Source organism: Colius striatus, chromosome 10, assembly GCF_028858725.1.
Source record: "Colius striatus isolate bColStr4 chromosome 10, bColStr4.1.hap1, whole genome shotgun sequence".
Lineage (NCBI taxonomy): Eukaryota > Metazoa > Chordata > Aves > Coliiformes > Coliidae > Colius > Colius striatus.
Genome location: NC_084768.1, coordinates 7211126 through 7227724, shown reverse-complemented (window position 1 = coordinate 7227724; position 16599 = coordinate 7211126). Strand labels below are relative to the sequence as shown.

At 38.1% G+C, this 16599-nt stretch overlaps 1 protein-coding gene across 9 annotated transcripts in view; it reads right to left on the bottom strand.

Moving 5' to 3' along the window:
• Window positions 1-16599, bottom strand: part of CCDC18 (coiled-coil domain containing 18) — a 21656-nt gene extending 5057 nt beyond the window's left edge. For 5 of the 9 annotated variants that reach the window (XR_009819382.1, XM_062004036.1, XM_062004038.1 and 2 more), the window contains exons 1-18: window positions 15875-16599; window positions 15419-15566; window positions 15128-15278; window positions 14737-14904; window positions 13342-13451; window positions 12076-12204; window positions 10046-10142; window positions 9165-9286; window positions 7434-7743; window positions 6670-6770; window positions 6400-6560; window positions 5514-5734; window positions 4916-5026; window positions 3661-3792; window positions 2712-2846; window positions 2127-2204; window positions 656-798; window positions 73-236 (exon numbers count right to left, since the gene is read on the bottom strand). Coding sequence is in view for 8 of the 9 variants with exons in the window: in XM_062004036.1 (XP_061860020.1) it covers window positions 73-236; window positions 656-798; window positions 2127-2204; window positions 2712-2846; window positions 3661-3792; window positions 4916-5026; window positions 5514-5734; window positions 6400-6560; window positions 6670-6770; window positions 7434-7743; window positions 9165-9286; window positions 10046-10142; window positions 12076-12204; window positions 13342-13451; window positions 14737-14904; window positions 15128-15278; window positions 15419-15537 (2452 nt within the window). In the remaining variant the exon portion in view is untranslated. Of the gene's footprint in view, window positions 1-72; window positions 237-655; window positions 799-2126; window positions 2205-2711; window positions 2847-3660; window positions 3793-4915; window positions 5027-5513; window positions 5735-6399; window positions 6561-6669; window positions 6771-7433; window positions 7744-9164; window positions 9287-10045; window positions 10143-12075; window positions 12205-13338; window positions 13452-14736; window positions 14905-15127; window positions 15279-15418; window positions 15567-15874 lie in introns of those variants that run through there. The other 4 variants (XM_062004035.1, XM_062004034.1, XM_062004041.1 and 1 more) reach the window with 4 other exon arrangements.

Sequence of the window (16599 nt, the reverse complement as noted above, 5' to 3'; positions counted from 1 at the left end):
TAAAAAAAAAAAAAGACTAACCCCTCCATCAAAATGATCACATTTTTACTTTCATTGACTTGAGACTTTTACCCTTATTTGCCTTTTCATTGAGCTCTGACCGTGCTTCTTCCAAAGTAATATCCAACTGATTTATCTGCATTGCTTTGTCTTCACCAGCTCGTTTTAACTGCACTACTTCTTTTTCCATACCAGTAAGTTCACTCTTGCACTGATCCAGCTCTGATGTAATTTGTCTAAATATAAGAAGCAACCAGAACAAAATGAATGTTGGAATAACAGGAGACATATGTCTTTACATACTCTATGAAGCATTTGTGAATAAAATAGGAATACTGTTAAGTACACTTTCTCAAAACCTTATTTGACTACCAAGCTCTCCTAGAATCTACTATCTTGATATATTTATGAATTTAACTGCATTATGAAATGCCACCTTAAGGCTAAATAGGTCGCTGGGACATGCATTAATTCCACTGGAAGACTGCTCCAGAAACTTATGCTTCTGCTAGTTAGAAATGTCCCTTCTGATTTTCAGGCTATACTCCTGCAGAGACTGAATTGCATGACTACATAGCTGAACACCATTTCAGAGAGCAGTCTTTCCTACATTCTGCATACAGACATATCAATACCTCAGTTGTTCTAAACCTACCTGATTTTACTATTAAGTTCATCCACCTTCTGTCTGCTTAAATCTGCTTCCTGAGCAGCTAGACAAAGTTTGTCCTCTACCTTTCTTAACTCATCTTCTGAATATGCTTTCTGCTTCTGAAGCTTTTGTTCCAAACTGGATACCTATTTAAAATGTTATAAAAAGGTGTTGATACTTTAAAATTACATACCAAAGAAATACACATCCTTGCCTTGCAATTCACATAGTGAGTTTTAACACAGAGATTGCTTTATAGACTAAAATGGTATATAATTTAAGACTAGAAGTTTGCAGTCACCTTTAAAAGACAAACATTCAACTTGGTGAATTTCCATACACTTTTCCTTAATTGCAGTCTAGGGTTTGGTTTTCTAAGTACTTAGCCACTCTAATACTAGCCAGAGTTTCTGATAGCACAGACAGGACACAGCAGTAAGTGGTGGTTTACCACTTTTCTTAAGATGTCTGAAAAGCTACATTTTTTTAAAAGCCTATTTAAACTGGCATGAAAGATTATGATAAGCTTAAAAACCAAAACAGCATTCAGAAATTACAATGATTTGTGAAGTTAAATTGCAATACTTTAGGCTGTGTATAAATCAGATGAGAATATCAGCTATGAGAAGATATTCCAGTATTTGTCAGTAACTAGAATTTAAAAGCAAATAGGCCCAATGCCAAATGAATCCACATTTTCTGACATATACAATTGTATAAATAAATTCAGAATCATTATCATCTGAGAATCGTGACAAGTCTTTCCAAAAATAACATTCAGATCTTAATACAACTCGCCTCTGAAAGCTACTACACAGCATTTTTTTTCTTCCTTTCTGCACTGAGACAGTGCTTTTTTACCGAAAGGGAAAGCTTCTAGTAATGTCAACACTGTCACTGTATTTACCCTTTTACTATTAATTTGGACTTGAGTGATTTCCAGTAAATATCAAACAGATGCAAATTCTAATGAGCAAACCCCCAGAGGTCTTAAGCCACAGTAATCAAATTTTCTTAACTGTTGGGTTTCAATGCTAAAAAGACTTTTCTCATCCACAAGAACTGTGCTGCATTTCTCTGCAAATTGGCTTTTTTTTTCACTAAATTACTTTTTAATTTATTAAACTATGTTGGATTTTATACCTCTTTCTCCCCCCAGAGCAAAAACCTACATAATCTTATCTTTGTTAAATAAACATTTTTTTTTACTTTAAGTATACAACAAGCACAAATCTGCCCTATTTGTAACTAGAGTAATTTTATAAAGCAATTGTGCATTCCATAAGCTCCTACTGCAGGTTTCACCATTCTACTTTTAACTAAATAAAAAAGGGTTAATGACTTCTGAAATATTTTCACGAGACAAGTTTCTGTAAAGCAGCCTTAATATGGATTTTTGGTACAGGATAAAAGGAAACACTTATTACTGGAAACTTTAAAAGTATTAATAGAATATTACAAAGATCTTACTAACTTTCATTGCTTCTTCTGTTAACCTACTTTTCAGCATCTTCAATCCTTGATCTTTCTTGACATTTTCATTTTCTAGTTCCTGTTTAGACACGTATTTTTATCCAAGAGAACAAAATGTAAATAGAGTAACAGTCATTTAACTAATAAAAACATCATACTAAGAATCAGGAAAAAAATACAGATCAGTATCTTTAAAGCCCAGTTGCTTCTATACTGTATTTGTGTTCATCATACTTGGAAGTAAATTTGGTTCCTGAAAGGTGGCCCTTCATATTCTGCAGCAGCAGGAATTGTTAAAAGGAAAAAAACATTGCCATAATATAGCATTCTTGGTTTTCTACCTCATACAGGATAGATGTAATTGTTCTTTATCCAGAACTCTTCCCTTTGATTAGAACAAGAAGCCTAAGAGGCAAACTAGAAGTAGTAGTAGCTGGGGACTACACTAAATTCAGTCAACTACTCAAATAAGAATTAGGAAGCAAAAAACCTTTATTTTCTCCAAGTTTTCCATGTATCCATGGATTCGCTTTTCATCCTTATTAGTCACTTGGTTTATTTCAAGAAAGCCAAGAGCCAGTCTTACCTGCCTGCTTTCCATCAGCAGCCCATCCAATGATTCAATGTGATGCTGTTTATGTGTAATGTCTTGTTGCAAAATAGATACTAATTTCTCCTGTTCAATGAACTGTTGATGTTTCTTCTCTAGCTGTGTCTGAAGCTGTCCAGAAGTAATATATGGTTTATTATTGTAATCAGCTTTTTCAGAGAAACTGTGCATCTAAATATGTCATTCAGCTCTATTCACCCATAACTTTAAGAATGAAAAGTAAACACATTCCTACCATCAGCAGTACTTCAATATGAAGAAATCTCAAACCCTTAATATTTTAATGCAACAGGAGAATCAAGAGAATCAAGAGAATCAAGAGAATCAAGAGAATCAAGAGAATCAAGAGAATGTGTCCAAGGGTGAGTGTAACTGCCTGTCATCAGCCAAGACAGTAAGACATGCATAGATTCTTTACTAATATGACAAGCTTCTTGAACAGCTAGAAATAACCACAGTTATATCTCTAATCACACAAAGCAACAGAATTCTTCTCTAAAGACTGAAAAACCCTTCTGAGAGTTCTCCCTGAATACAGATGCACATAGGGCTCAGGTCAGCACATTCAGCAAACAAGAGATTATTGTTAGAGGCTTTCACGGTTTAAGCCCAGTAGGCAAAAAAAGTTATGCTTGTTTTTTTGCTGGGGTCTTTTTGATGCTATGTGTTTGAAGCAAAGAAAAGCAGTATTCTTGCTAAATCCATATTTCTCTTCAGTTGAGCAGAGAAGTTGATATGAGTATCTCAGAGTGAAATCATGAGATTGTGCAGTGATAGCCAGAAAATGGACTAATGTCAGGAAATGTTGGGAGAATACTTTTTTAATTGGACATCTGCCTCAGAATTACTAAAAAGACAAATTAACATAGGAAACAAGCTACCAAGTATATCATTCATACATACTAGCACACAAGGAAGGCCTTACCAGTTCCATCTGTTTCTCTCTCTCTCTGTGCTGCTCAAGGTGAACTAACTTTTCTTTTTCAAAAGCAGAAGTTATTTGCTCATGTACTTCAGTGACAGCTGTTTCCAACTCATGAATACATCTGTTTTTTTCCTAGGAAACAGCAAGAACAAAAAAGACTTATTAAGAATATTTAGCTGTGACAATAAAGCATTTTATTTGATACCAAGCTCCTGGTTCTCATAAAACAACATTGAAAATAGTGAATTTATATACAGGATGTTTCATCTCAAAAGATGAGACATCTGTAACACAGGTACAGAATGCCACTAACTGCAGCTGCTACCTGAACTACTGGCACACATGACAGCACCTGGAGTAATGAGCTTCTGACCAAGACCAAAAAAACCCATCTTGTGTTCACACACGTAGATGGAATCTTTAAGATACGTTTCCATTTCACAGGGACCACATAAATATTTTCTTTTTCTAGCAACTTTAGACCCCTTCTCAAAACTAAAATAGTTTGTGTAACAATACCCTGACTAGAATTTACAGCGCTCTGTTAGATCAATTTCCTCACTTACCATCATTTAGAAGACTTTTTTTTCACAGGTCTACATGTAGTTCTTAAAATACACAGTTTAAGAACAACAACATAAAAGAGAAAGAGAAGCAATTTTTCCAATGTCCTACTTAACATTTGGAATCCACTTCTCTTACCTCTTACTCTAGTAATTTCATATGGAAGACTACTTGACAATTCCAGAAAGAGAAACACAGAACAGTGCCAATATGGTACATCCTAACCTTTTCATCCTACATACCAAGCCAGTCATGTATATGCCATTTTAGGAACAGTTTTGTTCTATTGTGGGAGAGGAGGAAGGTAATTTTACTACACGACAACTAAAGAGATATTTAGAGAGTGAGCTCCAAGGATGGAAAATCTGAAATTTTTCATAGTGAGGATAAAGTTCTGATCAGACTGAAACAAATGTCAATATTTCAATAGGCCTAGATTGTAACTGCACACATGATCACCAGGGAAAAGCAACATGTCCATTACTAACTTCCCATACTCAAAAACTGGAAAAAGGAGATCTTTTATTTGATGCAAGTTCATTCAGTTTTTAAAAACTGCACTGTTTAAAAACAGCACACATCTGAAAGGCTATCTGTTTTGATCCTGTGGAATGATATTGTTTTAACTTAAACTTTAATCTCCATTTAGGTCTTATTACGTAAATGGAATTTCTCGCTGAGAACATTTTACCATGAGTTCCTGTTCCAACTCAGTATTCCTTGCTGCAGCAGTGGAATAAGCAATAGTCTTTTCTTCCAACTGTTTTTCAAGTGCACGCAACTGAAAAGATTTCTTTGTTATCTGAAATAAACAGCATGAAGACAACTGTTTTGGGCTTCTTCAAGTACTTGTAGATACTTTCTTACCATCAATTCCATTTTAATTACTACTATTTTCTAATATTTCTAATCAATTATTTGTTTATTTCTCTTCCTATAGTCTACTAAACATTATTACTCATAAAGAATAATTCAGGACAATTTCTCTCAAATGTATCCCCCCGGAGGTAATTATCAGTGCCATGCAACAGAACGAGCCATTACAGATTTACAGCACTTGCGGCCATTATTAGGAAATACCACAAATCCCGTTATGCTGGAATCTGAGAAACACATTAGCATGAGAACATAGACACCAGCATTAGAAAAGAGTCAGATGAATTTCTCTTTAAGAAGCCAGATTTTAAAATCAATGTGGGAATTGCAGCTTTTCCTGATGTCTTAACTGTCTTCCATCACTGAACTAAACTAAAAGTGATATATTTTTTCAGTGTTGCTAAAAAGCTTACTTGTCTCTCTAAGCTACTACTTTTTGAAGCTGCCTTCAACAGGTCTTCCTGTATGATTTGAAACTGACTGTCTCTCTGAGCCATGCTGATCTTCAAAGAAGAATTCTCATCATCTGCTCTTGTCAGTTTAGTGTGTAACTCTTCTATCTCCTTCCGGAATCTTTGTCTCTCCTTCTCAAATCGTTGACTGATACATTCCAGATGTAGATATTTCCTCCTCTCTGAAAGTAGATTAATTCTTTATAAAAGAATGTACAAATCAGCAGTTCAGCAAATAATCATACAAAGAGTAAGAATAGGATCTAATTGACGGCATATTGAACCAAAACATGCAATACTCAGACATAAGACTCTTCTTATTTTTCTCCCCTGCAACTGAAAGCCGTGATTCATGAAAACAAACAAAAAAAACCAATTCCCAAAACTCAAGCAAGTGAAGTACCCTGACACACAAATGATAAAACTGAGGATAGTATCATTATATAGGTGCTCTGAAGTCATTTCACGGAGCAGTCCTGAGAGAAATCACAGAAGCGATTGCAGAAATTCTGCAACAACAGGACAGGAAAGAATCAAAGAAAATATGGAGGCCTTAATATAACCTGCATAAAGAAAAAATACATGATTCTATTTCAATATAGCTCAAAGCTTGGACATTGCTGAACAAGTAACCTAACTAGCAAAAGGCAGAAGAATATTGTGCCAGGAGAACATGTCAATTTCCAGAATTCTAAGCTGGCAAAATGCTCCCTTGTTCAACCAAACCATACCTCTTAGCTCACAGAGATGCATTTAAAAAACACTGTAAAAACAATTTCAACCCCACCAAGAAAATCCTTTTCTGTGGATTAACCATACAAAACTGCAGCTATTTCAGTAAGCTTACCTCCTTGACTTCTGATCAGTTTGACAGGCTCTGTTTCCACGCCACATAACCTGCTATTTTCTTGTCCTTCATTAGCACTAGAAACATGCTCAGTGCCACTATAGATAGTTGGGTTTGCACAAGGATTTTGAATTTCTGCTTCATTTCTAGCCAGTTTAATGCTATTATAAAGGAAAAGACAATAATTTAACATTCTTTCTACATGATAGTTCTAATATTACTTTATTATCTGCCTATTCTTGCCATAATGTAGTAGCCAGAAGGTTATACCTGAGGTCTGCCATCAAAGGTTTGTTTGGTTCACGAGATTCAAAGAGAGCTTCTTTTGTAGAGGAACTTGATAGCTGGTGTTTCAAGTGGTGCCATTTAAACTAAAAGTTAAGGGAAAACTGAGATCAATGCAAAAACTCAATTAATTCATGAGTTATACTAGAATATAAGTTTAAGATACACACACCAGGCTGACAAAATTCAGCAGGACAAGCTTCAAGTTCATAAAAGAGGGCTCATCCTGGTAAAATAAAAGTTCATTTGCAGTAAGGGAAGGTGTACTTTCTCTTTCACAGCACAAACATCTCTCCTGCTCTAATTTCTCCATCGCTTGAGTTTGACACCCTGACTATGGCTACGTGGCAAAATGTGTCTGTCATATGGGAAATTATGTCAAAATGTGTGTGCCACATGGGAGAAGTCACCCTGTTCTACTGAGAACCTCCTCAGTATCATCTAACAGGGCAACACCGTCTTTTAGAGAACGTACCTACATTTGAAGAATCAATACAGAGAAGAGAGGAATGGAAAGTGTAATATTAAATGCTTGCTGACTAATTAACTCCAAAGTGCCTTATCCTGGTTCTTGAAATAGAAGACAAAAGTAAAACACTTAAATTAAGAAAATATGTTATCGATGCATCTCGAAAACCAAAGAGATTTTCTTTTCATTATTCCCTAAGAACATGACAGGATTTCCACACATCAGTTAGAACTGTTTAAGACACATCATACAATTTGTAAGGATTTATCAGTTACTGTACCTCTTCAGATGTACCTAGAGACAACTGTGAAATAACAGCTTCTAGTATGTTGAGCTCTTCCCTCAAATCCTCGATTTCTTGGTGACATAATTTCAAGTGGGTTTGTTGCTGTGCAGTGAGTGTCCTCAGGTCTGCATTTTCACTTACTAAAGCATTTTTCTCTGTAAGTATTGTTTCACTTTCACTGAGTTTACTCTCAAGCTCAACAATCTTCTGATCAGATCGAGTCAGCACTGATACCATTTCAGTATTCTTTGTTTCTAGAGTCTTGATTTTTTCTTTTGTGCTATGATTCTCTTCCTTTAATTGCCTAAAAAACAAGTAGATCCATTCAAAAGGTATAGCTCAACACTGAAAAGCGGAATGGAATGCAATGGAATGGAATGGACCTTTGGAGATCATCTAGTCCTAGGATCTTCATTATTAAAGTGTCATTATTTATTATTATTACACATCACAACTATATTGTTCTACTAGTTTCCTCCCTCCCAAAATCTAGGATTAGTTCTATACAAAGGACAGAAAAGTTTTCACCATTCCTAAGGATCAAGATGTAAACTGCTTTCAGCAAACAAAAGGAAAGAATAAACTACTTTTTATTCTGAAGCATCCTAATAAAATTTTAAGTACCATCAGGACAGTCACTAGTAGGAAACAGATCAAGGAGGCTTTAAATGTGCTGAAGCCAAGGAAATTTAAGAACAGGATAAAATAACTATATGGCAATTAATAAAGACAATGTATACTAAGACTGAGGTAGTCCAATATATTGTTACTAACAAGAGAGAGAAGGGTGGTCCTGTTTCTTCTCTCCACTCATATTTTACTGTAGGGTAAGCCAATTGTATTTTTAGCACATCACAAATTATTCACGTTTTTGAAGTGCCAGTTGATTTGGCAAACTCAATTGTCAAGACAATTGACAACTGTCAAGACAGGAATATGAATGTGGACAGAGCATGAATGGGATACCCAAAACTGTCTGAGAAGGTGTTTGTCCAAACGTAGTGATGCTAAAGACAACCAGATGGTGGTTTTCCTCCCTCATTATTTTAATGAGGGAATTGGTGAAAGACTTCTGAAACAAATGTGAGTTCAGCTTGAAAAGAAACATACAAGGAGCATAAAAATTTCTAACAGTGAGAAAAGAAAGAGTGGGAACAGAGTAGCAGTCAAAATCTGGTTTGATGCTTCCAAAAGTTGCAGCCAGTATCTGTTCAGGCCTCAGAGCAGCCTCTCCATCAGACGCCAAGAGTATCCTTCATTCTAGCTACGGACTGACAATATGGTGTGCAACAAGTAAAGACTCACACCTAGGGGTGTAAGTGAACACATAGGGTGCTTTCTCACTGGTGTGTACACAGTAGTGAACTGCAGGCAGCAGCACAAGCATACATAAAGCCAAAGCACCATCTTCTCAAAGAAGCTGCATGTAAGTAAGCAAGAGAATCTATTCTCCCAGAAGTCTTGGTGGGGTGTTGCTTATTACTGTGAACATGTGGCAGCATGAGGGATTACAACCTTTAAGGATTGAAATGTGTGGGTGTAGGCTAACATTTTTATGTGTTTAGTACTACTGTTTGTCTGTTGCATTGCTGGTAACTGTTCACTGATGCCGCTCCCAGTTTGGTTTGAACTACATTAACTGAGCAGCAGGTTCATGGTGGCAGCTGTAACATGCAACTTCTTCTCAAGTAACTGTACAGAAATTCTTGAAAGCCTTTGCGTTACCTCAGTTGCGCTTCAAGGATGTCGAGAGCCTTTCTGTAGCTGATGCACTTATCATTCAACTTCTCCTTTTCTTTTTCACAATTCATTACACGTTTTCCCAAGACTATTTCTTCAGTTTCAAGCTTAAAAAGCAAGGGTTATTTTCATTATTGTACAAAAATAATCTAAGCTTCCATAGCCAACAGGCTTTTTAAAAAGAATACTACAAACATTATGCTGTTCAGCTTCTTCTTCTTTCTGGTAAGCCTGTTGCTCACTGATGTGAAGAACAAGAGAGGGGCAAATAATTTATCAAAGGAATTTATCCAAAAGGAATGTTATTTTGATTTCATATTTTAGGGCATATTTGTGGTTGGCAATCTCCTTCTACAACCAAGTCTAATCAAATAAAAATTCTCTGTAAGAGCTAACTGGCTCAGTTTAGATTTTCTCCTCCAGCAAGGCAGGAAGCATTAACAATTCTGACCACTGGAACTTCAGGAGATGACTTCAGCATCATCTTAGCTCACGTTTGATTGAAGAGGTTATGCAGATGGAGTCAAAAGAGTTCTTTAAAAAAGATCACATACTTTTAAAATCTAAAATTCTCAGCTGGCAGGCAAGGGACAAAAGGAACAGTAACGATATTAGGATATGCCAATGATGCAGACTGTCCAGACTGTGCAAACAGTTGAAAACTGGAAAACTGAAATCACCACAAACAGTTGCTTACCCTGTTCCACCTCACTTAAGATTTTGACACCAAAAAGCAGAAAAAAAATTGACCCACTGCCTACAACAATTAACCCTAATGGTGAACCTGTTGCTCTTCGCTGTCCAATTCTTTGGAAGAAGCAAAATCCTATTAGCACAGCAAAAACAAGAGAAGGAAAAACTCTTACCTTTTCTAATTTTTCAGTTATTTTCTCTTTATACTTTTCAAAAGCTCTCGTCAGCTCCTCTGCATTCAACAAGGCCTCATTTCTTTGCTGTTCTGCTCTGTAAAGAAGCATACCAGTTTAAAACCTACACATTTTAGTCATTATGTAACTCCTTGAGTTACTAGAAACAACTAAGTTAACTGCTCCAGGTAACTTCCTTTCTTCTTCCAATTTTCCAAGACCTAGATAAAAATGTTTCACATGTGGCACAAATTAATGTTAAATATCATATTGGCATAGTAGCATAAACAAAATTCCAATGCAACAAAGAATGGAAATAAACACTTTTGATTTCCCTTCAGAAAGGGTTTGATTCAAATCAACCTCCTGTCCCTACCAGAAAAAGCCCACTTTAGGGACTGTGATAGCATGAATGATAAAAAAGCAGTGCTCCTTATATTTCAAATTGCTTAAGGGGAACTAGAAAAGATTTTGATACTGAAGGATGCTCTGGTGATGGAAACATGGTGAAACTGACAGGAACTGATCAAACAATAAATTATTTGGGGGATACTGGAGAGGTAGCATCAACAATAGTAAAGGAAACTGAGACTGAGTTGATATCAAGTGAGCAACAGTGCAAAACAGCAACCCAGACTGCCTACTGTTTTGCCTTATTACTTTGTGCCCCTGTGCCTTGCTTACCTTCCCCTGTCATTTCTCACTAAGGAAGAAGATGGAACCACAGAATCACCTCCAGGTGTGCAGTCTGTTCTGGACACCCAGCACAAGCACACAAGAATTATTTATTTCAGTATCATTTATTTCTCTTCTACCAAGTGAACTGTGGGGATGGGGAAAGTGCCTCATCCAAGTACAGCCTACCCTCAGATCGGTGTTTCTCACTCTGAGGAGCACTACTCATTTGGAGATGGCAAAAGTATTCAGAAAACGGGATAAAAGGATTTCAGAATATGACACAAAATAATGTTAGCTTAAAGCCCTTGACTTGACTTGGCCAAAGAATAGTAATTACTGATGAAAAGCAACTTGTAATAATTGCTAATACTAACCATTACACAGTGTGTTGCCTGGCAGAAGTTCACTTCTTCTGAAGTACCAAGAGATGTACATTTGCAACTAGTAACTAAGTACAGTTAGCTCCATTCCCACATCCTTTCAATGAACAGTTCAAATAAATCAACACATATTTCTTCATTGGTGGGAGAAGCCCCACAGTACTGCCATTTGTCTAGCTACAAGAAGATTAGAGGTAATTTCACACACAGACAGATAAACCAACAAAAAAGGGTTTGTATTCAGGAAGCTTGAGAAAAGCTTTTCTAAGTCATGAATTCAGTTAATTTTTGCCACAGGCAATGCAGTTAGATGAACTGTGCAGGCAGGAATCTTCTTATTTATTCCTCTTATTTCTTGAGAATGCATTTTGGAGGTGATAGGATTGTTCATGGTAACTTCCAAGATTCAAAAGAAGTTACCTAACTCTCCCAGCAGCACACAACTGCTAGGCTAAACCAGGCGATAGGAAAGGGGAATAGGGCTTGGGATGGAATTACAGCACCAATTTCCATAGTACCATAAATGGGGTAACATTAAGAATAATATAAAAAATGTTCTCTCGATTAAGTTGTGCTTCTAGCACTTCTCACACACCAACCCCAAAAATGCAGCATTCAGTAGGTTCTTGCAAGACAAAGTCAAAAGTAATTCAGGAAAAATACGTTCTGAATGCATTTCAGATCCCCAGGGTGCTACATCTATTCTGAAGGGAAAAAACAGGTGATAAACTGGTAATCAGTTTCTGCAACTGCCTCCAACTACCAGTAAATGTCAATATTTTAAAAGTGCCTATTTAAATAATACTTATCTTTACACAAAAGAAAAAAACCCAAAAGCAAGGGCATGTATTTAAAACCAAAAATATATACATAAAGCAAAGAAATAGTTTGATTACACAAAGTAAATATCTGCCAAAAAAAATAAACATACATGGTTATTCTGTATTCAATTTGTTAAAACCACTTTGCTACCTCTTTCCTTGCTTGCTCTGTTCAATTAACTCCATTTTCAGGTTTTTATAGTCTTTTTTATATCTTTGCAACATGTTTTCTCTTTCCATTCCTGTTTTCCGGCTTTGCTCTAGTTTGTCTTCTGCATTCCTAGCAAATAAACAAAACATCATTGAAGAACAGGAACTTTTTTGTAAAGAAACTAGATTTTGCTGTTTTGTGCTTGTGATGCTTGAGAAGTGCTAGTCAAACACACAAACAAACAAACTAGGTTTGGAACACTTAGTCTCCAGACTCCCCAGGACCATGCCATCTGGAGTGGTGTCCAAACCTCATTAACAAGCATCAGGTGTTACAACTGCCAAGGATCCAGATGAATGACTGTGTCATGAGATTTGAACATAGAAATCATCATTTTTCTGGCAAACAGGTATTACTGGTCAGGATACACACAGGGGAAACAATGCTAAACAATCAATTCAATGTAACTATCCTTACTTGTTTTGTGAAGACAGACTATTGAGATACTAATTGAATAGTATATAGCCCGAGGTTTGTAAGGCAAACTGAACAATTGTGTACGTCTTCCTGTCAGCCTCTAGAAGTTAGTTCAATTTGGCCATTTGCCTTGATTAATATATTCATGAAGAAAGTGTCCTTAACACTACATACTGCACGGTCACATTTGAAAACATAGAATCATAGAAGGTAGGAGTTGGAAGGGACCTTTAGACATCATCCAGTCCAACCCCCCTGCAGAAGCAGGTTCACCTAGATCAGGTCACATAGGAACATGTCCAGGCGGGTCTTGAAGACCTCCAAGGAAGGAGACTCCACAACCCCTCTGGGCAGCCTGTGCCAGGGCTCCCTCACCTCACACTGAAAAAGTTTTTTCTTATGTTTAAGTGGAACTTTTTGTGTTCCAGCTTCATCCCATCACCCCTTGTCCTATTATTATCCACTGCATGTACCCTCGTTTACTACAGAAGATATACAGTCATATAGCATACACTCACTCTGGTTAGTTATAAGGCATGTTCATGTTTAAAACATTATAAACTGGCTTCTTTTATCAGCCTTCATTATTTTACCCCATTTCTTGATGTACACTCCCCATATATAAAATATCAATACTATATCAAATACCTCCCTCCTATACATGGCTCTAAACCGAAACAAGCCTCACATTACATTGCCCACATTGTACCAGGAATTATGTAATCCTCAAGAAGACTGAATTCATAAGCAGATGACAACAAAATGTTGATTTAAAAGTACACTTACTACCTCAGAATTTCATCTCGAGCTGAGACTTCTGCTTCCAGGCTTACAATCTGTTCTTTTAACTTTGGAATGCTGACTAAATGTGTACCTAAAGTCGATTCAAGATAAGAAATCTGAAATACAAACATATTTGAGGTACTATTAATGCTTGCATATATACCTCCAGATGACATGCGTAAGAACAATGTGCCTACTGAATGACAGTGCTATTAACCTTCCTGCAGAAGATGCTTGTTCATCTACATAAACTTTCTGCTCATTTAACATCCTTGCAGTTCCCTAGCACAATTCCAATGTGATATGCTATCAAAATCACTTCTTTATATGTTGATCTTGTTTCTTGCTTTTCCCCAAAAGTTTGTATACTGCTATTGGTTTTTTCCATGTCAAACAGTCAAAAATTTTGCTTATCTACTTATTTGTACTATCTTGGAGTTAATATTTAGAATCATAGAATGGAAGGCGTCAAAAGGGACCTTTAGAGATCATCCAGTCCAACTCCCCAGTAGAATCAGGTTCACCTAGATCAGGTTGCATAGGAACGTGTCCAGGCGGGTCTTGAAGACCTCCAAGGAAGGAGACTCCACACCCTCCCTGGGCAGCCTGTGCCAGGACTCCCAAACCTCACACTGAAATAGTTTTATCTTACGTTTAAATTGAACTTTTTCTGTTCCAGCTTCATCCCATTATCTCTTGTCCTGTTGCTAGATATCATCGAAAAAAGGGATGTCCCAACCTTCTGACACCCACCATTTAGATATTCATAAATATTAATGAGATCCCCCCTCAGTCTCTTCTTCTCCAGACTAAACAGCCCCAGTTCCCGCAGTCTTTCCTCTTATGAAAGATGTTCCAGTCCCCTGATCATCTTGGTGGCCCTGCACTGGACTCTCTCCAGCACTTCCCTGTCCCTCGTGAGCTGAGAAGCCCAGAACTGGACACAAGGCTCCAGATGAGGCCTCACCAGGGCAGAGAAGAGGGGCAGAAGAACCTCCCTTGACCTGCTGGCTACACTCTTCTTGATGCATCCCAGGATTACATTGGCCTTCTTGGCCACAAGGGCATATCATTGGTAGCAGAGGATGGTTTATTTCTCAAACAAAAAGCGTTACACATAGCTGTATTTCATTAATGTTACATATAAACCAAACAGCAAAATATAGCTGTCCTGGAAAAAAAAGTTCATAGAAGTGTAAAATCAGTAATGATGTATCAGATGCAATATTTCCCTATATGCCCCCTTCACTTTTTCAATATATAAATATTAATTCTATCTGAAAGGTGAACATTTTTAATTTTCCAGACAAATGACTATTGTGCCATTATTATTTACATTACTCTTAATGTAGGTCAGACACATGAAGGTACAGTACTTCATGTTTTCTTATGAATACATACTCTTATTTTTGATTGTGCCAATTCAAAGTCCATTGTTTCCACTCTGGCTTTTAGGTAGTGGTTCTGAGAAGCCAAAGATGTATTTTGCTCATGAAGAGTTTCCAGTTTCTCCTTAAGATGTTTGTTTTCTTCCACAGTTTTATCTGAAGTTGTGCACTCTGAGTAAAACTAGATATATAAATAAGTTATATATATATATACACACACCCCCCCCATATGCATATGTAAACAATATACAGGTCAATGAAAACTATGCAGAGAAAAGCATATTTTAAACACATTCTCTTTAAGAGTGCTCTGTGATATAATTGCACAAAACTGACTCCAATTAAAGATAATTCATAGGAGTAACAAAGAACAGAAAGCAAAAGTAAGGAAATGCAACATTTACTTTGTGTTTTCTTTGACAATTCTGGCAAGATGTGTTAACACCACTCTTCTTAGAGTTGGAGAAGCCTTCATGGTTGCGATTAGGCTGACCACAGTGCTCCAGATTGCAGTCTACAGCCTCATCAAAGCAGTGCCCATAATGTTCACTTGTGCTGGTGTTAGGAGGAAAAGTAAGAAGTTGCTACATCTTCTTCTTTACTATTTTTAAATTGCTCATGAAGAGCATACAACAGAATAAGCCAGACTGACACTACAAGAGACTGGCTGCTCTCATTCTCAAACACAATCATACCTGGAAAGCTCTTCCTCTACAGTTTGCAGGTTTTTCTCAGTTGTCCTCAGCTGATTCCATAGCGACTGTAAATTTGCAAGCTCGTCTTCAGCAGCAGCACTTTTAGAGCAAGTCCACATCCTATATTCCACTGATATCACATCTACAGCTAAAAAATATTGAATACAAAACCACTGTTAAGTGTGTGTGAGCTATTCGCAAAGATGCTTTTAAAGATCCTGAAACACGAAAAATGGGGGAAAAAAGGAAAGCAGAAAATATAAAAGAGAAATATCGCATTTCCAAATGTAAATGTACATTTTGCACACTGCTTCTTACATTCACGAGAAGATGATTACTGTGTACAAATTGCCATTCTCGAGTAAAAAGTTCCGTAGGTATTCATGAGGCTCCGTGAATTGCCTCTTGGAAGAGCCCACTATATATTGGTGGCCAAAAATCACTTACACAACGCACCTCAGTTATTTCGCAAGTCCCACGCAATGGGCAAGGTGCCCGGAATGGCGATGGCACGTATGCAACGAAAACACAAAACTTCCCTCGCTGTCCAACGACCAACGAAATCTAAAGAAATCACAACTGCCAGGCCTTGACAGCACAGAGGACTCGAGCTACTAAGCTATGGGGACAGATCTCAACACAGTAGCCAAGACTCGGCAGATCGAGTTTGAGATAGTTTGATGGAAAGCGATCAGACCCTCGAGGGCAATCAGCGCTCCCGGGCCCGGCGCTGCCGCCGCTCGCTGCTCTCCAGCACCGAGCTCCCTGCGGCGCCTGCCTCTGGACGCCGGAGCTGTCGAGCAGCCGGCCCAGCTACGATCCCTCCGTGCTCTGCCTTCGCGCCCCTCCGCCCGCCCCAGCCAGGCCGGGCCCCGCCGCGGGGACCAGCTTAGCCACGGCAGGGGCCGCTCCTGTGGGGTGCCCGGCAATAGAACGCCCGCGCCCCAGGGCCCCAGAGCGACGGCGCCGGGGCGGCCCCGAGCTCATCAGCGGGCCGTCGCCTACCTCAGTGCCCTCTAACCCAATGCCGCCAGCCAGCCCGCCTCGAGAGGAACGAGGAGAAGGAAACCGGCTCTCTCTGGGCTCCGAGGAGACGCGCGGCAGCAACACCCCGCTCGCCAGGAACGCCCAGAGGCCCGGCCTCACTCCGTTTCAAACGGCGCGGGCCGCTGCCGGCCAAG